We start from the raw sequence: 24480 nt of genomic DNA on the forward strand, positions 1-24480 counted from the left end.
ACCTTGCTGTGTAGGCCTTGAGTGTGACACCTCTTATCTACAGTAACTGTTATCTGTCATTCCATTTGTTTTTAATTTTAAAAAGTACAAAAACCTGTAGACACTAGTTGTCTCTAGTACAGTCCCACATATTCCCACCTTAATATAGGCTATCTACTTTGCCTGGAGCACACACCCTCTCCTCATTTTCATTTCTTGAAATCCCACTCTTTCTTCAAGGTCCAGCTCAGGTGTTTTCTGCTCTAAGAAATATTCCCCCTGCTTCAAAACTAAGTCATCTCTGACCTTCTAGTTTTCCTTCTGCTCTTCCATATTTTTCTTTTGTCTCAAACCTTTTTGCAAATGTAAGCTCTTCAAGGCCATGAAATAGATTATGGCAGTTTTCATCTCTGAATTACCCAAAGGAGCTAGATAATGGCTATGTGCAGAGGAGTCAATGAATAAACTGAATTTTCAGATGATTCTCCCTTGCTGAAAGGGATTATTTCTTCCTCAAATAGACTTAGCACTCTGTCACATTCTACTTTGCAGGGTACTGATGTGGGCACGTCTGCTTCCAACATGGGTGTGGAAGCCCTTGAGGGTAGGGGCTTTCATCCTTGTATCCTCAACACATACTTGACAGTGTGTGACATTTACTAGAATAAATTATTAATACATGTTTGTACTAAGTTGAAAAACCTTTTTTCCCTCTTAAATGAAATAATTTTCATTTCTCAGGTAATAACATACTAAGTCTTAATTTGAATTAAGAGTCTGCGATCTAGGACTTCTTTCCCAAATGGCTGCCTGAATGGAAATGGGCTGCCCATGTATCTCACTACTCCAGTAAAACCTTGCAGTATCACCAAAGTGACTTAGAAACTGAAAAACCATCAAGAAATACAATGTGAAATTACAGTGACATCTTACACACCATAAATAAACAAAAAGTCAGTCAGAAGTCCACTGTCAATAGGAAAGGGAGACAGGATATGTGTAACCTGCAAGGCTCTTTGTCCAGGGCAGAGGGCTTCCCTGAGAAAGTCTGGGTGGGGTGCCTTGTAAGGCCAGGTAGCACTGCTCAGACTACAGGGTTCAAACCAGGAGAGCGCATGCTCAAGGTCTCTGAGGTCCCTAACATTCTGAGATTCCAACAAGAACCCTAACAACATAGCACTCCAAACCTCAAAGATCAAGAGGAGCTAAACTCCAGGAGATGGAAGTCAACACAAAAACTCGGGGGACTCAGAGCCAACCAAGCAGGGCCAACCACTTCATTCAAAAGGGTGGCAGAAGGCAGAGCCTGGTGGTACCTGGCATAAACCTCCCATTCAGGAACTAAAGGTAGAGAGATGAGTATCAAGTAGTATAAAAAAAAAGATTTTTTCCCCAAATCTAGAAATAGCCCAAAAGGAGAGAGTAACACTAACACAGACAAGAAGAGATTCAAAGGAAAAAACTGATTTTCCATAAAGACTGCAAGAATACCTAGAGAAAATGAAACAAGAGAAAAAGAAATTAAGTAAAAGCTTAGGAGGAAATAATTGGAAAATGAACATCCTAGAGTAGTAATAAGGGACCAATTAGAACTCAATGACTCCATACTCCATGAGAGAACATAAAATATTAAGACAAAGTCAAAAGATTTTTTTTAAAAAAGTAAATAGAAGATATATAATATCAAAAACAACTGACCTGGAAAATAGAATTATTAGACTTCCTGAAAGACAGGATTAAAAAACACGTAAACACTATACTTCAAAAAATTATAAATAAAAACTTCTCAGATCTTTTAAAACCAGAGGGCAAACTAAGGACAAAAAAACTGACACCAAGTACTTAGCGAAAGGAACCCCAAAAGGAAAAGTCCTTAGGAATGTCACAGCCAAAATCCTAAGTTCCTGCTCCAAGAAAAAGATACTGTGAATATATAGAAGGAAGTAGTTCAAACACCAAGGCATTATGGTTAAGTTCACATAAGACCCTGGCACCTCCTACTAAAAATGGAAGAACGTTGAATATAGTATTCCAAAAGAGGCAAAAGGGAAAAGCTTACAATCAAAAATAACATATCCTGAAAAGAAGAGTATAATTGGGCAGGAGAAAAAAACCTGAACTTTTAATGGAATAGTTCAAAACTTTAAAGTTTTGAAACTTCCAAACAAAAGACCAGAGTGGAATAGGAACCATGAAAAACAAACACAAGAGTCCAAAGAAAGTGAGAGAAGTCAGTTTATTTCAGTAACCAGAAGGAGATATATGATTTCTCATAATTGTTATGAATGAGAAGAGGACATAAACCTAGAGGAATGGGTAGGGAAAGTGAGCATCAGAGGAACCTTTCTTATCTGAAATGGACAATGGAGGTTTGAAAACAAAGTGTGGTGTGGAAATACAGCAAACTGGACAGGGAACCAAGTGGAGATATGGGAGGAGGAGCAGCAAGAAGTAGAGAACAAGGAGGGAAATAGTTATAAGCAAACAAACTTCTTGATCTTGAAAGGGGGATTAAAGGGGAAATAACGAAAAAAACTAGAATCTAAAGGGATGCCTTATGTTGCCTCAGACAACTGGGGAATGAATGAATAAACTGTGGTGCATTAATGTAATGGAGTATCACTGCACTGTAAGAAATGGTGAAAAAGACCATTTCAGAAAATCCTGGGCAGTATGAACTGAACACAGAATAAAGAATGCAGACCCAGGAGATTAATGCATATGAGGCCAAGCCATACTCTCTCTCTCTCTCTCCCCACACACACAGACATAACATATGTCTGCGCGCGTGTACACACGCCCACCCAAGACAAAAACCAACTCTGAAAACTTAAAAACTCTAATCAATGCCAAGGCCCAGTCACAATCCCAAAAGGCATATGACAAAGCATGCTACCTACCTCCTGACATAGAGATGGCGCAGGGATATAGTTTTTAGAGCTGGCCCAAATTTTTCATTTTATTTGACTTTACTTATTTTTTATATCTCTTTTTTTGTCTTCAGCTTTTAATCAGAAGGGGATTAGCAAAAGCATCGGCCCAAAAGGACCATTGTGACGTTTTTTGATAAATCCTACATGTTACTTTCAAAAAATGTTATTATACTTATCAAAAGGGCAAGGGTTATTATAAAAATGGTGATACCTGGTTTTATGTACAATCCTCATTTTGTGTTCTGCTGTGTATATGGAGTTAATATTAAAAAAAAACAAAACAAAACACCTCACCTGAAAAAAGCATTTGTGTATCCCAATGCCTGGTGTAAAGTAAGCATTGAATAAAGTCTTATTGAATTGAAATCATTTGACAATTCGACTAGATCTTTCCCTTTATAATACAAAGCAATAGCCTCCCAGGTAAGGAAAATTACATAGACTTGACAGAAAATACTTAAAGTAGCCACAGAAAAGGGTAAATCCCACATACTTTGCGTCTCTAATTTTCTAGGTTGTTTTCAAAGAGTATATTGGACCGACCTAATCGTTGGGAACCACCCACAATGAAATGTAACTGAGACAGGAGACTGAGCTCGGAGTCCAGGACTTTGGTATAAATTTTCTGAGACCTAGGCACAATTGCATTTCACTGGGCCTCAGTTTCCTTTTCCATAAAATGAGTGGAATAGGAGAATTAGGTAGGTGACTTCCAAGTTACTTTGAGATGTAAAATTTTGTGTGCTAGTTTTGTACAATTCTTTAAGTCCAGTTAGAAAGGCAGAAGAAACAATTCTTATTTGAAGATGCGGGTTGTGGGGCGCGGGTTCATAGGGCCAAAATAATATAATAATCTCAACTCCATGAAGTTTTTGCACTCCAAAAAAAGATTATCTTTCTCCCACTACAACATGTTTATGTCTCAGAACCTGCTCCTCTGTGACATGAGAGTAAATTGTTGTCTATCTCTTTAGAATCTTAATGGAAATGAGGCTACTTGGCATTGTGAGAGGGAAGCCCTATGGATTAGTAAAATTTGGAATATAGCTGGAAAGTCTATGTGGAAACTGTTTTGTACAGGGTATGTGTGTTTCAGAAATGAATGTGGTTCATTATCATTCACAGCAAATTATGGTTAATATGTGTCATGTAGTTTGTTGGTATTGTTCAGTTTTCAGTCATGTCTGACTCTTTGTGACCTCATAAACCATACTGTCCGTGGGATTTTCTTGACAGAGTGGTTTGCCATTTCCTTCTCCAACAGAGTAAGACAAACAGAGGTTAAGTGATTTGCCCAGAATCACGTAGCTAGGTAGTGTCTGACGTTGGATTTGAACCCTGGTCTTTTGACTCCAGGCCCAGCACTCTATCCACTGAGTTATTTAGCTGTCCCTATGTCATACACTACTGCGTGGGATCGTCCTCCGTTGTCAAAGAAGACCATGCCATCAGAGCAATGACATGACTTGCACTTGACTTTGTTTTGAGCGAGGGAGGGCTGTGCAGGTCACCAGCCTCACTTCTCCTCCAGAGCCATCTGAATCCAGTGACCAGAGAGTCATCAGGATGACTCGAGATGACCCAGGATGAGGCAGTTGGGGTTAAATGACTTGCCCAAGGTCACACAGCTAGTGAATGTCAAGTGTCTGAGGTGAGATTTGAACTCAGGTCCTCCTGACTCCTGCACTGGTGCTCTATCCAGTGCACCACCTAGCTGCCCCCATATGAATCCCAGTCTCTATTATTCACTTGCTATAGTTATAGTTACGAATAATGGTTAATTGATCCATACCTTCAGAGCCAAAGAAATTTCCTTCTCTGAAAAATCTATCTTTAAATATATAAACTTTTCTCACTTCAGGAAAAGATTTCAAAGGAAATTATCCATAAAAGATAAGCCTGAAAAAAAAAAAAACTTAAATGAGAGAATGTTAAACTGGAAGATAATTACAGCATCAAGACCAACCCACCCATTTCATAGATCAGGCAACAGAGATCCGGAGAGGATAAGCACGTTGGTCACGCAGCTCAGGTGTTGCTGAGGCAGGTTTGAATTCAGATCTTCTTAACTCTAAATCCAGTGCTGTTATCCCCTACACATGCTGCCTTTCGGACCTTACAGATCGCTTTGCTCAAACCTGTCATTTTACAGGTAGGGAAACCAAGGAACAGAGAGGTTGAATGACTTGTCAAAGGCCAAGGGGCTAATAATAAGTTGGAAGACCTGAGCATTAAACTTCAAAAAGCTTAGTGGAAAGTTCATGCAATGCAGCCCTTTTCAATACCGGAGGATCACAACTATCAGTTTCATTACAATGAGCACATCTATATGCATGTCATTTCTCTCTCCAGAATTACTTATCAATTGGCCAATTCTAATAGCTCACATTTCTAGGGTTTACAAAAAACTTCCATCATAACCATCCAATGAGGTAAGGAGTATTACAGACCTTACTACAGAACTGGAAAAAAAAAAGGGGGGGGGGGGGTTCAGAAAGACAAGTGATTTTGCCAAGGGCTAATAATAACTAGTTATCAATTGCATTTACAAAGAATAGTCCTATCAATTTTTAAATTTGTAAAGGCAATCTCAGTCTTCAATAGCCATCCTTTTCTAGTGGCAAAAGAGGCCCACGAGAAGAATAACCCCACTTGGCAAAGAGATAAAAAGTTTTCATGAAAAGGCATTTCTTAGCTAAAGCAAAAACTCCAGGGAGAGAAATATAAACACTACCATTATTATTTGCAATACAGTTTTCCTTATTGGTCATCAGTTTCTTGCTCTTTAAGATGAAGTAGTTAGAAAATAAGAGTGATGCAACATGCTCTGTCCCAGGGTTCCTCCAACATTTTAAGAGTTTACCATTCTAACTTCAGGGAAATTACAAATGAATTATCAAAACAAGAGGGACTAGGGTAGAGAGAGGAAGAAGAAGGCACTACTAGATAATGCTTGTCTGATGATCACATTCCTGGCTTTACAGTTTTAGATATTTCCTTAGAAATGTAAAATGAAAGTATCTTTGTTGAGATGCCAAGAGAAAAATACCTATTAGGAGTCCTGTTAAACATGATCATTGCAATTACCTCTACATCCTTTTATCTAATTCAAATTTAAGGAGGATTAACATAACCTCTCCTCATGGAATTTAGCTCACCTCCTTTTTTGCAACCCCCCCATCCTCCTATAGTTCCCCCAATCAACACCACCATAAATCCTTTAGCAAAATCTAAGATCCCAGTTAAAAGGCTTAATAACACTCTTCAGATCTTTCTGGGTGGAGCATGTCACTAGGCAGCACCAGTAATAAGGAGGCAATCAAGGCTCTATAAAGCCATCTATGTAGGCACATCCTGAGAACCAGCAGCTAGTATTCTTAGAAGATCTGGCTGTAGGGGTTCCTATTTTCTCAACTGTAAAGCATTTCCATGAAATGATCCACTATCCATTTTACCACTTCGCCTTATAATTAAGAGAAGTCTGGCCATCACTTGAGATAAAATTTTAAGGAGTCAGCTTGGTAGCAAAAATCAAGAATTTCTTTAACAGAAACTCTGTAGTAAGTTTCTTAAAAGGTAATCCTTTCTTCTGAATATTCTGTCCAAGTGTGCTACCTTTGCATTCCCACATTTTAACCACTGTGTCCTAAGCTTTGGGCACAAATGACAAAATGGGCATCATCTTCACCTCTCTGGCCCCCCATTTTCTCATCTGTTAACATGATGGGTAGGACTAGATAGCTGATAGTTAAGGTTCCCTTGCATCTTGAACACTCTATGATCTATTGCTCTTAAGGTCACTTTCATCTCTAATGCACTATGTTCTAAGGTTCTCCAACTCTAAGGCCCCATAATCTTCTTTGTAGCAGATGTTCTTTGGGAAGAAACCTTGAAGAAGATTGGGCAATACAGGCCAAAGTGAGTGTTGAAACTGAGCCCTTAACTCTGATGCCTAATTGACCTTAAAAATGGTCATTTGGAACCTGCAGAAAGGTTAGATCAGTGTTTCCACAATTGAAAAAATTCTCTAGGAATTCTGATTGGTCCCAAGGTCAAACCAGAAAAGCCCCACAGTTTGACTCCAGTCCTTTCATATTTCTTCCCTAATCACTGCAAATTCCTTGGTTTATAGTGTATGAGAAAGAGTTAGCAATGACTTCTAGATCAACCTGAGCTCTTCATTATATCTCTGTATTGACAATGTCATAAACATTCTATCAACTTCGAAATTTGAGTACAAAAAACACTTTTCTTACTTGAGAAATGACCTTAAAGTGTGGATTTCTTAAATTTCAGCAGACTGTAGCTTCATTTAAATAGAAAATTTCAAATTCACAGAAGTAAACTGAATTAGTAAATTTGTACTATTTTACTGAATATAAATCCTATTTTATATTTAACATACCAAACACACTTTGAAGAACAAATTAAGAGCACTAGATTGGGAAGAGGTGAGTCATGGCTGTCCCAGTTCTGTCACTCTCTTATGGAAGATACTTATACTTCTCTGGGCCTCAGTTCACTCACCTTTAAAATGAGGGCATGAAATTAAGCAGAGACATAACTAGGAATTTTTGCACTTAGGGCTAGAAGCAGTAAAGGCAGGAAGAAGGTAAAGGAGTGGGGATGACAAAGTTGGGGATCTTGGCTGTAAATAAGTAGTGATGTCAAAAGGATGGTGGAGCACAGGGAGATCCAACACCCTTCTCAGACCACTGGCCTGACCCTTACTCAAACCAAAAATTCCCTTCTACACCAAGGGGGACAGTTCTGGATTAGGAAGAGGGTTGGAAGTGAGATTAGGATCAAGACCTATCCTCCAGATCTGCACCCACCTCTCCAACCCCTAACTGGTGATTGAGAAGTTTCATGCAGTTCCCATCTCCCCGCCCCCTCCAGACTTCAAGTTGAATGGAAGGTACACCCAGAATCCTAGAACCATGTAAAAGGATACCTAGCTCCAACTATATGAGCGTAGCGGTATAAGGTGTGGAAGACTTAGGGTTATGGTGTGAGGTGTTGGGGGTGAAGGGCAACATAATCCTTCTAAATTAAGTAGCACCTATGAAGCAAAGGCCCAGTAGGTACTGCCCCATCTGTATTGCAATTCTGTCTCTTCAGGCTCCTTTGAGCTCTAATAGTCTGCAATCTGACATTTTCTAATACCTCTCTCAGCTCTAACATGTTATAAATAAATGATTCTACCTTGCTAATAAATATCTACATGGCTTTTTAAAGTGCTTCCGAAGAATTTTAGAGCATGCTTAAAGGAAACACTTGTAAATGACTTCCTAAATTTCAAAATAAATAAATAATCCCACAAACAGGAGAAAGAAATGGTTCAGATTTCAGGATAACGGCCGGGTTTCCATACTCAAGCCTCTGGGCCTCAGCTTTGTTCTCCAAGCCCATTCATTGTAAGTGGGGCGCTAAATCAAACACAGTTGCAGCTTCAAACACCAGCCTGGGGCTGGCCCCAGTGTGAAAATGCTAAACTGCCCCCTGGCAAAAAAGTCCCAACCTCGTCTTGAACCCAGAAGATTTTTCAGGCTCCTTCCGCACTTCCCCTCTCTCCCCCAACCTCCCTTTAAAGGGTGAACCGTTTCAAATCTATCTTAATATAATGTAAGAAATTCTAAAAAGTGTTGTTAGTAATATTAGGCTCTCAGACCAATTCCTTCAGGAAATCTAGCTGCTATTCACAAAAAAGCTTGACATACTAATGCAATCATAACAGAAGGCCCTGGTTTTGATTATAATGAGGCTTCCTTGTCATAGGCTATTCTCTACCCCTACCCCACCCCACCCCACCCCCACCCCCACTCCAAAAACGGAAGACTGAATCCCACAAGCCTTAAAACAATCCAGATGTTTATGTTTTTCTCTCAAAAGGTCCTTTCTATGTTGAAAAACCCTGAAGTGAACACTTGAAAGTATATAAAAAGATCTGGATTCTGGTGACCAAAAAGAAGGCTCTAACAGTCTAACACACCTGAGCTCTATATGACTTTGTAAAGTCATTTTAGGGCTAAAGAAATGTAACTTAATAATTTTCAATCAATTCCTGAAACAGCCTGAAATCTAACATTCTAGCTCCTTGAAGAGGATACAATGAAAAGAGTTCTAATGTTGGAGTCAGACAGAGGATTTCGGTTCAAATGTCACACTTATTACTATGTAACCTTGGGCAAGCCACAATCTCAGTGGGAGTCAGTTTATTCTTTGATAAAACGAAATTGAACTAGATGGCCTCTGAGGTACCTTCAAGCTCCACATCTATAATCCTATGATGCATATATATATGTAAAGTACATAGAAAAAAAGTTTACACTCAAAAAGAAGATAAAACGTATACACAACTTCTCCCCACACAAGTTCCCTGTGGGCAGAGACCATGGTGTTTTCTTTTTGAATCACCACTGACCATGACAGTACAAGAATCAAACTGAATCCATAGGCGCTAAAAATCACCACCAAGTATACAGATAAGTCACTTTACCTGCGAGGTTCCAGATCCCCCTAGCGCTACCTGCCTGACACTGGTGAAACCGTAGAAAATATTTTCGGTTTAAAAGAAATAGGCCTTATGAGGAACTGTATGTGTTCTGGGAGAACATATTTGAGGAATCTGGTTGGTTGAGTTGGTTCTAGGCATTCTGGGAGAAGCCCTTCATGCTATTTTGGAATCCATCTTCCTCAGCTGTTACCATCAGCTGACACCTTTGGGCTCACACAGGGAGGAAGAAGGCAGGGAATTCATTCCTCCCTAGGAGTGAACTTTCTCTATAGGCCATAAAGTATTTGCATCACAAAAGGCACTAGCAGCAATTATCTCCAGCACCTCTAGCACAGGGGGTACAGTAGGACAACTGCAGCAGGGTCTAACGCAAAGAGCTCTCACGAGGCTTAGTCAAGCTTAGTCAAGACACTGGTTAAATTCTAGTCCCTGCTCAGACAAGGACTATTCGGGCGCTTGTTTCCTCATCTGTTAAAAAAAAAAAAAAAAAGTCTTGCTATGTATTCATCCTTTGATAACGGGTGAATTATTTCAACTCTAAAGTCTAAACCCAGGCCTCCTCATCTGTAAAACGAGAATTCAATTTCCAATTGCTTCCCTTACAGGGCTGTTCTCTCTTACAAACAGCTATAAAAATCTGAGCTTTTCTCCTAAGTATTAGGGTCTTTTCCAAAATAATTACAACTAGGAAAAGCAAAGAGGTAAGTGGAGATGGGGTGAGTAGTACAATGCTCCATTCCATAGGGCTGTGGTTCCCTTGCATAAAAATTAAACTAGCAATGGTGTTTTTTTCCCCTGATCATTTTGAATATATCCTATACCCCCCCCCCCAGCAATGTCTATTTTCCAGAGATCTACCAAAGTGACATTAATAAACATTGCTTTAAAAAATGGATTTAAAAGTGGCTCTTCCTTGTGCCTGATTCCTTGGTTATCACTCTGATCTAGGCTAATCTCAAAATAACACACATTGAGCATTTGTTGAGCCAGGTTGGAGTTTCAAGGGCCAACACCAGCTGTTTAAGGGAAGGGATTTCACACATGTGTTACTGAAACTCTAACCGAATCTGCGTCTTTTCAATGCTCTTAATGATGCCTGGCTACCAATATGGAACAACAGAAATATTTGTTCATTAAAAGGACTATTTTATTTGAATCTCTTCTCAATCATGCTACCAAGACCCAAAATTACCCTTTCCGGCTAAACAGTGTATGTATTATGTTAAAAAAAAAAAAAGTAAAGGAATTCATAGTTAAAATTAATGTAAAACAAGAAGAAATTGTACTCCCCACACTCGCAGCACAGTTTTGATCAAAGTGCCTTTGTAAAACTTAAATATAAAATCACTGAATACCAAACTTCAAAATACAGAATGTTTTAGTTGGAAAGATCTAACAACACAGAATGTTAGAACACTGAAGGTAAAGAACGATGGTATTGTGGGGTATTTGCAGGCAGAGAACCCAGGTTTGAATTTAGATTTGACTATTTACTTCCTTGTGCGACCTTAGGCAAATCAATCACTTTGCCTTTTAGGGTTCCAGTTTCTTCATCTATAAATTGAGGGAAATGGATTAGATAATCATTCCAGTTTTTAATCTTACTATAATCATAAGTTAGAGCAAGAAGAGGGCTTTAAAATGTAGAAGGATGGATATTTGGAAAGGACCTCAGAGGTCATCCAGTCTGACCCATATCTGAAGCTGGAATTTGAGACTTGTTAGGACTGGAAGGGAATTTAGACCATAGAATGTTAGAGGTAGAAGAACCCTCAAAGAAACAGGCCCAAAGAAGACAAAGTGGCCAAGATCCCACAATGACAAAGCATTCCACGATACCATACTTCTACTTCTTTCTGAGAGTTATCATTTGTACTTGGTTGGAAACTATGATATTCAAAAGCTAGCTTAAAACTCCAGACTAATTCTTGAGCTATTTAAAAAGACATGTTCCTTGAAGAGTAAAGGAGGTAAGGGATATGTGCTTCAGAGGTTGGATTTTGATTAAACACTGTCTTCCCAGGAGCTGCTGGGAAGAGTTGTGTCCATCTTTCAGTTCACACAATGGCTCTCTCCTTCCCCCCCACTCCCCTTTCCCTAGTTATTGATCTTTAAGAGATGCTTAGAGTCCCTTCCCCCACCTTTCTCTAAGTCCCAACCCCCATTCTGAAAGATAGCTTAAAGAAGTAAGACTTCCTGCCTAGCGACTGACAAGGCTGAAAGAGCAGATTGTGCGGCCCCTCGGAAAGCCTGAATAGAATTAGCCCTCTGTGAACTAAAACAAAAACATTTGTCCGCCCAGCTGTGACAAAGGTTAATTTAAATGGACAAGGCCTCAAATATGGAAGAATCAGGGTTGCAGCAGCTCTGAGTCAACCGCTTTTTTTTTTTTTTTACAGTAGCTGTTCATGTGAATCCAACACAATCCATTACTGTGATTGTGTTAGTTTGACTTTTCCCCTATAATTTCAGAATAATGTTTTTAGCCCAGTAAAACAGACTGCTTTTGAATGACATTGTTTTTTAATATGAAGAATCCAGGTGGAAAAAATTATAACTTCACAGACTTTTTTTTAAACTTCTTCATCTCATTAAAAACAAGTATATGGGGGGGGGGGGGGGGGCTTCAGCTCTAAGGTCCTTTCCAGATTCAACACTTTTTTCTAAACTTTACAGTGTAGCCTACATTTGGTGAGATTCTGCTGTAGGGTCCCTGCTAACATACTGTGAAGAAAAAAAAATCACAGTTTTTTATTCACAATAGTGAGATTGAGTTTGGAAATAAATGTTTAAGAGTTAGTGAATGACAATAAGCTCTGGAATATCAGTGGAATACTACAAATGCTAAGATAGGCAAGATGAATATTAAGAAATTTGTAACTATTAAGTGATATGAATCAAAGAAAGCAGAAGCAAAAGAACAGCTTATACCCGGACAGATTCCATAAAAGGAAAAATATCTATACAAATAACTGAGATGATGGACAAAGAGAATAGGAGGGAGTAATTAATTGAATTGAACATTATTTTGCAATCTATTTTAAACTGTTAATAGATGTAAATATATTTTAATTGCATTTGTCATTTAGAGGGCACAATATATATTTTAAATGTTTCATTGATGTCTTTGCTTCTACATCAGTTTTTTCTACATATCCTTTACCCTGGCCACTGATGAGTCCTTCACTAGGTACCAAACTGTTCGGTGTATGCTTGGTTGTGACCAGCCCCAGAAGTCCCCCTCACTTCCATCCCTGGTGAGGAAAGGAGGAAGGTGCTTTTATTCACCCCTTCTCTAGGGACAAGATCATATATTTTAAGGCAATTAGATTATTGCAATTGCGTTGACTTTACTTGAATACTGTGAGTTACTGTGGCACTTCTGAGGAAGCATTCCACATAGAAACTAAGATCTGACAGTTAAAGTTTTGGGTTTTTTTTTAATTGAATGAAATTGAATATTTTAGATATGTGCAACACCTCGTGACTGGCAGCAGGGGAACCCAGATAACTCCCGAACAAGTACTGCCTCCCTTCAAGAAGTTACAAATTAGAAGAACTTTATAAAGCACAAATGCAGCACATATTTGGCCCCTAAATCTGGCAGTCTGTAATCCCCTATATCATTCCCTTGGCTTCAACTACTGCAGAGAATTTGCTCTTAGGAATCCATCTCCTGGGGCAAATGAATTAGGTCTGCCAAAGAATCAGGTCAAATTCGATGTTCTATACTTTTCCTTGCAAATTTGAAGTATTCAGAATTAGGATGTCTAGGAAAGAATGAGGGTAGAGGAAAGGCTCGTAATTTGCAAAGAATTCCAGAGGAAGGGGTCAGGACTCCATTGCAATTCATGTACAATCAAAACTGACACCAAGTTACTAGTAAGGGGGGGGGGGAGGAGGTACATGTTATAGAAGCCAAATTATCACAAAGAAAGCTCTCAGCAACACTTCTCCTCAACCCACCCCCCCCACCCAGCCTCAGACTTACATACCTCTCACTATACAATATGTGTATAACTGGTTTCAACTCAATTCTAAGGTTTAATCCTGCTACCCACAAATTTCACAGATGTTCTGGCTGATGTTTAAAAGGCTACATTGGTCCTCAGTTAGCATATCCTAGCATTAACTAGAGTCCTACCTAGCTTTGGAGAAGAAAAAATCAGGATTTCCGTACAACACTATAAAGTGAGAGTTTTGAATAAAATTCTCTTTAATGTACCGTACAAATTCAAATTTTACTAACTTTGTGGTCCTGGGCAGGTCATTGACCTCTCTGAGCCTCCTTTTTCTCTTTTATAAAGTGGAGATAGCAATTCTTTTTCTCCCCCTTAGTAAGGGGGGATTAAAAACTCTACCATATATACCTCACAAAGTTATTATTGGAAAGGCACAAAGCACTACATATATTAGTTTTTACAGTTTATTAGTCATCCTTAAAACTTTCTCCCCCCGCTTTTGAGGAAGAGTCTGCAAGCTAGCCTCCATTTATTATAAAAAGGGAAATACTCACAGAGTTTTTAAAAGTATGACCCTATGTTCTATACCACCTCATACAACCAAACAAGATTTTTGGGGATATAAAATATACCTAAAGAATTCAATGACTGAAAAGCTGCTCTCAAGTTAAGGTTTGTCAGTAAAATAAACCCACCACTGCACAAACTAAAGTCTTTCTTAGAATTAGAAACCTAGAAGAAAAAGAACGAACTTACTTATACAATTCCCCCTGATGAAAAAAAAATGAGTAAGTAAAACTACTATAATAGCACACAGGTTTTAGATCTGGAAGAGAACTTGGAAGAGAAACTGGCACATATAACGTTAGAATATGTCCCAACCCTCTCATTTTACAGATTATCAGGGGCTTTACCACCTCCACAAAGCTGGAAAATATCTGACCCCAGTATCAGTCCCTAGAGAGCCCAAGCTGCCTTATCAAGGGCCCCACAATCCCTGATACTATCAATAATTAACAATGGTAAATGAAGCTTTTTCCAGATGGTGGCTTGGATTAAGGAATTTAAAATCTAAACACATTACGCACTGGGATAAACAGAGTAAGTTTAAAAAAAAAAGGCAACGAAAGGTATTTAGAAGCTAAAGGCAAATATCGGCTGACTTTACTCAAACACACAAGTTATATTAACATTTTTTCTTGGCGAGAGGGAAAGAAAGAGACTTTTCCTGTCTGCTCCTGTCTTTCAGCTCTAAGACATTTAAAGCCCAAATTCAGGCTGAACTCTTGCTCATACGTAGAAAGCAGCTGCCCTCGGACTCTCTGTCCCCCCTCCCCTTACAGGGGCTACTGTGTGCTATAAACCCTCCAAGAAATTCTCCCAAGCTCTATCGCCAGCACTGCATTACGAATCCGTCTTTTCCCTTTACCTTCCCATGTATCCATTTCATGCTTCTCCGAGTTTGCTGAGAAGTTCTGGAGCAGCCATGAAGAACGAGCGATCACAAAACAAGCCCCGGCCTGAAGAGAGACCTCACCATACTTAGTGCCAATTCCTCTCTCCCAGCTTGGGCTTACAACAGTCATCCCCACAGGTCAGTTTACAAGCTGGTCATGTGATTACAAAGTTCAAGCCCTGAGGTCACAACGTGTAAGGAGGCCGTGGACTACCAAAGGTTATCTAAGTGGAACTGATAGACTTATTTTCCCTAGCTAACAAATGATGCCTGGCACTTACCTCAGCACACTCTTACAGTAATCCCCCCTCCACTGGCTGGGCATGGCAGAGATGGTGAATATAAATGCTCAGGATTACGCTGTATGCAAAAGGCGGTATTTGGGGAATTCCTCTCCTCCCTACCCCCATCTGTTAGTTTACAAGTTTAAAAAAATCTTTTAAGACATTTCAGCAAGGGCCTGGGCTGCAGTCTCAGGACCTGTAGCAGAGAAGATGTGGAGGGTTTTTGTTGTTGTTTTGGTGAGGGCTGTTGCAACAAAAGCAAGGACATGTCGGATCCTAGAATCATATTGTTGGAGGTGACAAGCCACTGGGAAGATGGAATGTGAAAATATGCAAAGTAAAAACGTTAGAGGGGACAGCAATGCTACAATTTGGAAGGAGTTTTTCAAGTCCCACACTCTCGACCCTCCCCCCATTTAGGAAAGAGGAAACTGAGGCTAAGGGGGGGATTTGCTCAGCTAGTAATAAAAATTCACATTTATAGAAAGTCCTTTGAATAACTTTCCTCAAAACAAGCATGTTGCAAGCAAGTATTACTAAGGCCAATATACAGGTAAGGAAGGGGCTCACAGAATTGAAAGGACAGAACAACTAGCAAGTGCCTCACTGGGAATTTAAACCCAAGGCTCTCAAGACTCCAAAGACAGGCTTCTTCATTCCACTATGCCAACCACACTGCCTAAACGTTCTTGTAAGTAACTTTAACTCTGGTTTACAATTTCTTATTCTGACCAACAAATCGCACAAAGCATATATAAGATATAACTGATTCAGGATATGGAAAGTCAAAACCAAAGCTAGAAACTTAATACCATAGAAAGAAAAAAGGGTTTATATCTTAACTTCCATAACTGATGATTCTGGTTTCAATCCCCTGAACCCATAAGATTTTTTGAAATCCCCATTCATGCCACTGCCTTCCTAATTAGTAAACATGTAAACACCACAGAGAAAAGTTTCATATTCTGGGAGTTACATGGGCACACACTATTTCTTTGATATTAGCCAAAAACCAGGCAAATCTGAACATGATGTCAAAGAGAAAAAGGACTGCTGATAAGACATTAAAAACAAAAGAAACATGATGAAGACATAAAGAAAGAGTAAGGAAATTAGATTTTTAATCCAAGTTCAACCATTTACAAGCCCTGGAGTAAATAATTTTTGAACCCTGCCTTAGGTTCCTTACCTATACAATGAAGGCAGTGGATGAGACAGTTTCTTAAGTCTAAAATCTAGGCATTCTTTTCTTAATTCAAGTTCTAATATTGTATGTTCTTTCATTCTATTTACTCTAACACTGCCTTTTTTTAAAAAATTTACGAAGCTATCATGGCCCAAGAAAGCTACACACACACACACACACACACACACACACACACACACACACACAAAATGCTTCCAAATTTTCAAAAACATTTTTGCTTTCTGAAATTTTTTCTTCTGGTTCTTGGTCTGTCCCTTGGACAAGGACAAACTCAACACAAGATACCTCCTGCAGCATTCCCCTTGAGGATGCATTCCTTTTTAAGAGTAATTCATCACTTTGTTCTGATGAGATTAAGTGGCAAACAACTGCTATAGTCAGTACCAGAGGTCTTCTCTAGCAAGGAAGACAAAGGATCTAAGGATCAAGGAGGACTAAAGATCATTTCACAAATCAGGGCACCTCAGCCCAAAGAGATATTAATGATTTAAGGGAGAAACTCAAAGTACTGATTTGTCTTGTTTCAACAAACACAACCAAAGAGGCTTTCGAAAAAGCTAGTGGTATTTTGGCCTGCTCTAGAAGTCATATCCACAAAAAGGGAAGAGGACAATCTAGTTGTCCTCTGCTCAGACCATATTTAGAATATGACATTCAGTTCTGATGACATTCAGTTCTGGATGTCATAGATTAGGTGGGACACTGAAAAGCTAAAGCACATCCCAAGGAGACCAACCAGGATGGGAGGGGCTTGGAATGCACCACATGGGAGCATCAGTTAAGGGAATTCAGGATGTTTAGCCTGGGGAGAGAAGATTTTGAGGTCGAGGGATAGATATAATCACAGTTTTCAAGTATTTGATCAGATCTGATGAGGAAAGATGATTAGATTTTTTTTTGCTAGGCCCCAGAAGGCAGAATAAAGACCAGTGGATTCAAGTTGCAGAAAGTCAGATTTCAACTCAATATGATGGAAAACTTCCTAATTGTCCAAAGGTGGCCTGGGTTGCCTCAGGAGGTTTTGTGTTCTCCCCACCATTGGAAATCCTAGAGACTGGAGTATTTGCTGAGATTTTGTAGTCCAGAATCCTGTTTCGTATAGAGATTTAACTACATGACATCTTAATATCCTTTCAACCTAGGATTCTATGATACATCCATTTTACTAATATTACTGAAAATAAAGATGCAGTCTAAGTTCAATTTGGTCTATCTTCATGGCTACATGAGTTTTCAAACTCACAGAACCTCATGGGTCACCTTGTCCAAATAACACCTGCAGCAGAATCCCTTCTACAACATTCCTGACATGATTATGCAACCTTTTCTTGAACATCTCCAATCAGACCTCTTAAAGAAGCCCACATTTGTGTTTCTGAAGTTATATGAATAACCTTGCCTCTGATATGACCTGTGTGACTTTGGGCAAGTCACTTAATCCCCCTGGGCCTCAATTTCCTCATCCATAAAATGAAGGGATTGGACTAGATGAACTCTGGGGTCTACTTCAGCTCTAGATCCCATGAACTTTGGAACATAGGTTAGAGATGATGAGATCTCTAAGCCCATAATCATTACTAATTTTCAGAAAAGCAAAATAAAATGCAGAAAATATTTTGAATTCCTTTCTAATCCAGAAAAAAACAAGCTCTCTGCTTGACTTGCAGGCCCTTGACAGGGAACATTCTCTATAATAAGGAGAGGAGCTTAATTTAACAAAGTAGATGGATAAGTGAGATACAACCCCAAAGTCCATACTAACAGTCTTGGATATGAACACGATTCTTGCAAATGAAGTATAACTGCAGAAAGGACATCTGAAATTTCAAATTACCAATTTGAAATCTTTTTTTTTTTTAGTTTTTTAAGACTATCATATTATGATGTAAATTAATCTCTCAATTAAAAAAAAAGAAAAATGCAAACAGATGTGCATTTTACAAAAACACTTCTGTGCTCAGATAACTCAAGTAAGGACTTAGTTTGTCAAATTTAGCAAATATTTATTGAACATCTACCTTGTAGCAAGGCCTCATGATATTTTCTTAGAATCCAGTCTCTGCCTTCAAGGAGCTTACAGTCTAGTAGGATGATAAATCAGGTGGCTGACTACATAGGTTTGTTCTCACTTTCTCATAAGTTTTCCAAAAAATAGACTGGAGGAATTCAAATATAAGTTGAATGTTTGCTGGACATACTGCAAAAAAGGATTTTCACATCAGGCAGGGGGTTTTATCAAACCTGTATGTCACTGGGAAAGTCATTTAACCTCTCAGGGCCTCACCTTTTTGTATGTGGAAAATGAATGTACTGGTGCTATAAAAAATGAGTATAATGAATAGAGAATTATGGGGAGAGACACATGAAATGATGTGGAGTGAAGTAAACAGAACCGTGAAGAAAAATACATACAACGATGACAACAATGTAAAAGAAAAGAAGTTCCACACACAAAAATTAAGAGTGAATGCTGCAAAATTTTAAAGATCAAGCATGACTTAAAAGAAGAAAGAGATGATACTCCCAAACTATTCTGTGGAAGAAGGAAGGTCTGCAAGTGTTATACATGTTTTCAGACTTGTTCAATATACCTGTCAGTTGTGCTGATTCTTTCCTCCTCGTCTTTTTTTTTTGTCTTTAAAAAATACTATTTGCCATAATGGGGTGTTCCATAGAAGGGTAAAAGGAGGAATACTGGGGGAAATGATGATGCAAAAAACAAAAGACATCATCAAAAAATATTTTAAAAATAGGAAATGTCTTGAACTAGATATCTCGGGTCTCTTTCCAACTCAAAATCGTAAGACTTCTCTTCTAATTTTAAGATTTTCTTCTAATTCTGAGATTAATCAGGTTGAGATCTCCGCCAACCTATCATCTTCTGCTTCAGGGTAAGTATTTCTAGAAATGAATCCTTTTATAGGTGACACCACCAATCACCTATTGTGAGGGAAGAAGCTTTAAAGGCTCCACAGATTCCAGTTTTCACAACAGACTACTTGTGTTTCTTCAGAGGAGATCGATGGATAGAGCGTGGGTGAAGAACTGGAAAGTAGCCAGCTGAGAAAGTGACTGGTTGATGAAGTCATTTTCTACTTTATTTTCATATTCTCTGACTCCGTTTCCTTACTTCCAAGAAGATAAATTTTACAATTTTCCTCTGACAGTAACTAAAACATTTTGGTGGAGGATCTGGGAATAAAATGACTCAGTATTATTAAGCTGAGGTCTCCTTTTTTGAATTGGGAAATTCTATGTCTTAGGGTACCTTCCTACACTAATATTCTATATCATCTAAAAATTGGTTTTGTTACAGTGCCTTCCAGTTCTAACATCCTGTGTTCTAAGATCCCTCTCATCTCCAACATTCAACACTGTACATGCTAAGATATCAGCCAGTCTTAATATTCTATATCCCAACATTCTATGTTCTAAATAAAGTCCCTTCTAGCTTACATTATAGGATCTAAGTAGTATTTAAAGCAGACCTTAGAGTCGGGATGGCAAAGGAGAACTGTGAGGAGATAACATTGAAAGATTGGAAAGGGTTACTTTGGGAGGAGGGCAGAGGGGGAAGAATTAGGTTTACAGAGGAAAAGAAAATCCTTTAGCTAAAGTGTATCTTAAATAGGGGAAAGGTTTGACTTGAGGTCATTCCTTGGGTGCCTCAGCTGGTTGGCCCAGCCCCAATTCCAAATTCAACAAATCCCACCCAAGAACAAAGATCTCATTTTTAATTGATGGTTTGGACTTTAAAAAGTCTGTAAACCGGCTGGGCTAGTTGAAAACCAGCTCAGTGGCAATCCTGATAGCAGCAGACCCTCCCTCCATGCTGAGGAGCTAGAGGCTTAACCTGTTTATCTACACAGAGACAAGAAAAAATAATGAGTTTACAATTTCCCCCTATCTGGCATACCTTGGCTGTGACTGCAAAGAAGCTACTTTATTTTTTTAAGCAAAGATACTACTCAAAATCCCTCAAGGCATGTCAAGGAAAGTCTAAAGTCACGTGAATAGCCATTATATCTGTGCCTACTTGCCCCCTCCCCTCCGGGGCAGAGGCCTATCTCATTCAAGTTTAGCCCTCTAAATATCAGCTACAGAACAGAAGAAGTCTCTCATCAGGAATGTGAGGCAGAATGGTAGAGTGGAAAGAGTACAGAATTTGGAGTCAGAAGACCTGGGTTAAATTCCCAGTTTCATCAGTGTGGGCAAGGTTAACCCTCTCTGGGCTCCAGTTTTCTCAGGTGTAGTAAAAGAAAAGAAAATCATACTTGTACTACATTCTCAAAAGTGTTGTTTTGAGGAGAAAGATTTGTAAACTTGGAAGTTCAATAGAAGCACTGATAGTTTTAATAGTGTAAAATAGCAGGCCATTTCTTCCAAGGTAGATATATAGCATATTGGAAAGAACAGTGAATTTAGCTTTCAGAGGACTCGATTCCTGGCTGGGCCATTAATGATCTGCATGAACTTGAACAAGTAACTTCATACTTCTATGGGCCTTAGTAGCTTCAATGGTCAAACTGACAAAAATACCTACGTCCTGCTACCCTGACAGAAAGGATCAGATGGAGGTAACTTACATTTCGGTAGGGCTTCTTCCTCCTACCCAAACCTCCAATATATCACTGTTTCATAGGTCTAAGGGGCAATGCTATTCATTTCATGTCCAAGTGTGAATCAACAGACTTGTCTCTCTGTTCTCTCCTAGCTGCCTAGCCTGATCACATCAGGGCTTCCTAATCCCTCTCTATAGATTAGTTCCGTAACATCAGGACATAACTAAAAATAAATATAGACCTTGAATATGACAAAAGCCATTTCTACAAAGCAATCTAAGGATTTATAATCTGGGTTTAAAGTTCAAACCAGGTACAACACTATGTGGAAAGGACAAAAAACAAGGAATAACCAAGCTGGATAAATTAATTAAAGGTGGCAAAAATGAGCAAGATGCTACTAGAAAGCAATTCCTATAAAAAGGGGCCAGGAGCCCTGGCAGACTGCAACATTAATAACACTGTGAAACAGCAGTCCCCAAAAGTTAAATCCTGATATGATTTTACGCTTCATTAATAGGAACACAGAATCTAGAAGACACTATCCTCTGCCCATGAGTATTAAGTTCACATTTTAGGAATGGCGCTGAAATTGAATTTCCTTCTTTAAAAGCAGTACAGAGAAAAGACATAAGGAAAGAATGAAGAAGCTGGGGAGATATAGCTTGGGTAAGCAAGGCTTGACATAGGAGGTGAAGAGATGATCCCTTCAAGAATTGGACTTATTCTGTTTGACCCAGAGGACACAAGCAGGCCTACCATGTAGAAAATGGAGAGAGAGAGAGAGAGAGAGAGAGATTTTGATTTGGTCCAAAGTTTTGGTTTGGTTACAAAGCTTTTGTAAGAATGCTGATTCTTAGAAGTATTCAAGCATCAAGTAGGTGAGCCCTTTAGAAGCGATGTTGAAGAAATGATATGGGCTGGACTAGATTGCCCTTGAAGTTTCTATGAGTTCTGAGATTCTACGACCCTAGTGAAGGTCCTGAGATCTTAAATACTCCTATTGAGTCATTAAAGCCCATTTTAAAGCACCTGCTTCATGCGGAGACCTGAGCTTAGCATTGAGGAAAATACAAAAAGTTTAGATGGATAGTTCCTACTTACCTACCTATGTGAAACTTCCAGTCTAGTCTAAAGATTGGATACACATAAATAACTTCAAAACCCAGCAATACAAAAGGGGACCAAAAAAGTACAGTGTTGTAAGACCTGAGGGTGAAGGTTGTTACTGATCTAATACTTCAGGGAAAGCTTCATGAAGGAGGTGGCATTTGACTTGACGTTTTATAGGAGGGGTTACAAATCAATAAGTGAAGAGGGGAAGTGAACAAGGCCTTTCAAGGGGGTGGGAAACAGGTTGGCAAAGGCATACAGAGCAAAGGCATACAGACAGGGAATTGCAGGGAGGTAACTGGGTAAAGATTAGCTAGGATACAGTACATGGAAGAAATTAGAGTGAAAGCACCACAAAGTTAAGATGGCATCAGTCCATAGATCACCTTGAATTCCAAGCTGCATGAAGGCAATGTGGAAGTGACAGAGTAAAGAGAAAAGATCAGGAGCCAGAGATATAGTAAAAGGGAGAATTAAGAGGACCTACTAATTTATTAACTGTTGGAAATGAAAGATTTCCTCTTCTTGGTCGAGTACACAAAGCCACTGTGCTGGTTGGTTTTGTTCAACTCTTTTTCTCTGCTTTGAGAAGGGAGTTAATGGAGGGGTAGGTAGGTAGAGAACTCTCCCCAGAAATATTGGTGATGTAATAGCAAAAGGCAGCAATAAAACCTTTAATAAAAACCAAGTAAGGGAAGGAGGGAGGACCTTGAGAACGTGGAAGACCTAAGTGAATGACAGGGCCACACAGAGAAATAATGAGGCCAAAAAAGGCAATCTAGACACAGAGCAAAAGAAAACAGCTTTAGGTGATTTAAATACTGGGAGTCATGTTCCTCTGCGTGCTAATTTTGGATTTTAAGAGATAGGAAGAGTTCAGGATTATTGATGTTCAGATACTAATAATTATAACCATCACTTACATTTCTATATTGGTGCTTTGACTTTTGAATCACCCCAACTGCCCTGTATATAAAAGACAGGCCGTGCAAGTATAACTATCATGTTTATAAAGGAAGAAACTATAAACTGAGGCCCAAAGACAGGAAATGACCTTATCAAAGTCACATGGCTAATAAAGTGTTGGAACTTTTTGAAAGTCAAATCCAGATTATTTAACTCCAAGATCAGGGTACTTTTTATTACACAATGATATCATTCTGCCAAGTACAGAACATCATAAAGCAGTCTTTCCTAACTTTTTTTTCCAGACTGGGACGCATACTTGATGACTTGGGAAGTAAGCAGGGAAAGGCAGAATAATATAGTAAAATAACAACAGACTAAGTTCCAGTCCTAGCTGTGGCACCAGGCAAGTCACTTCCTGTTTCTGAACCTGTTTCCTTACCTGCGAGAAAACATGTCTCAGGCCCTTTTCTGGTCTAACATTCTGCTGTCAGGTCTCTTCAAATGCTCCATGAGCCTAAGGATGAGAGGTTATCCTCTCTGCCCTGTCACTAGTTTAGCCACCATTGCCCATGCATATGTCGTGCCTTCTACCACCAACCAAAGTGGTCAAACCACTCCCCTTAAAACTTTTCTGCTAAAAAGAGGAATCTATTCCTAGATAAGAAGCCCTGGCTCCATCTCAGCAGGTGCTTCTGCTTCATCAATCACAGCTGTCACTTTGGGGCAATGCTACTGACCTGACCCATGTCAGTAAGTGACCAGACATCACAACAACACTTCCAGTAAGGTCCAGTTAGCTTGGTCTTCCTGCCAGGGGCAGGCAACTACTGTTCTCAGCAATTCTGAGAATAGCCCAAGGTGACAGTCAGTCCAGCCTAGTGGGAGGACTAGGGTGTGAGGAGAGGCACATCCTGGTGAAAAGCTTTATTTTGTTTTTCAATTACAGATAAGGTTGAGGAGAAAAAGAGATAAAATGAGAGGCAGGTCCCTTCCTGCTCTAAAATTCTATGTAACTGGAATTTGCAGGCAGGTGGTAGGATAGAAACAGCACAGGATAGAGAATTAGAAGGTTGGGGCTGAAGTCTTGTGTCTGAGTTGTAAGCAAATACGACACCAATAGCCCTCAGTTTCTTTACCAGTAAAATGAATATAATAATCTATCCAACACCTACCTCCCAGGACTGCTATAATTACCAAATGGGATGAATGTGAAAATCCCACATAACTGCTGTATATTAAAAATGATTATTATCTGGATTAGGGGGAAGATATGCAAGGAGAATTTGTTTTGGTTTAAGGATGATTCCCACCCTCCCCAGACTCTTAACTAATACAAAATTTCCAGGTAAAAATTGGCATTCCAAGCCCCAAACTGTAGAACATGAAGAGAGACAGTCAAGTTCAATGCATCCTAGCCTGGAGTCTACTCCAGAGGAGAAGCCATCATGAAAAGCAAACAAAGAACACGGCAGCTAGCCAGCTGTGGGGAGGAGTGCGTTAAGATGGTTTGGGTGGGGAAGTTCTTGTTACTTTCTTTCTGCCTTGAAATATAAATGCT

At 39.2% G+C, this 24480-nt stretch overlaps 1 protein-coding gene across 4 annotated transcripts in view; it reads right to left on the bottom strand.

The window, feature by feature from the left end:
* NR6A1 (nuclear receptor subfamily 6 group A member 1) overlaps positions 1-24480 on the bottom strand; it is a 258239-nt gene that overhangs the window by 63688 nt on the left and 170071 nt on the right. For 2 of the 4 annotated variants that reach the window (XM_072631889.1, XM_072631887.1), the window contains exon 1: positions 14821-15057. The exons of the other annotated variants lie outside the window; for them this stretch is intronic. In XM_072631889.1, the coding sequence (XP_072487990.1) occupies positions 14821-14977 (157 nt within the window). In that variant the 5' untranslated portion in view covers positions 14978-15057. Of the gene's footprint in view, positions 1-14820; positions 15058-24480 lie in introns of those variants that run through there. 4 annotated transcript variants of the gene reach the window in all.

The sequence above is a fragment of the Notamacropus eugenii genome, chromosome 1 (genome assembly GCF_028372415.1).
Source record: "Notamacropus eugenii isolate mMacEug1 chromosome 1, mMacEug1.pri_v2, whole genome shotgun sequence".
NCBI classification, from domain to species: domain Eukaryota; kingdom Metazoa; phylum Chordata; class Mammalia; order Diprotodontia; family Macropodidae; genus Notamacropus; species Notamacropus eugenii.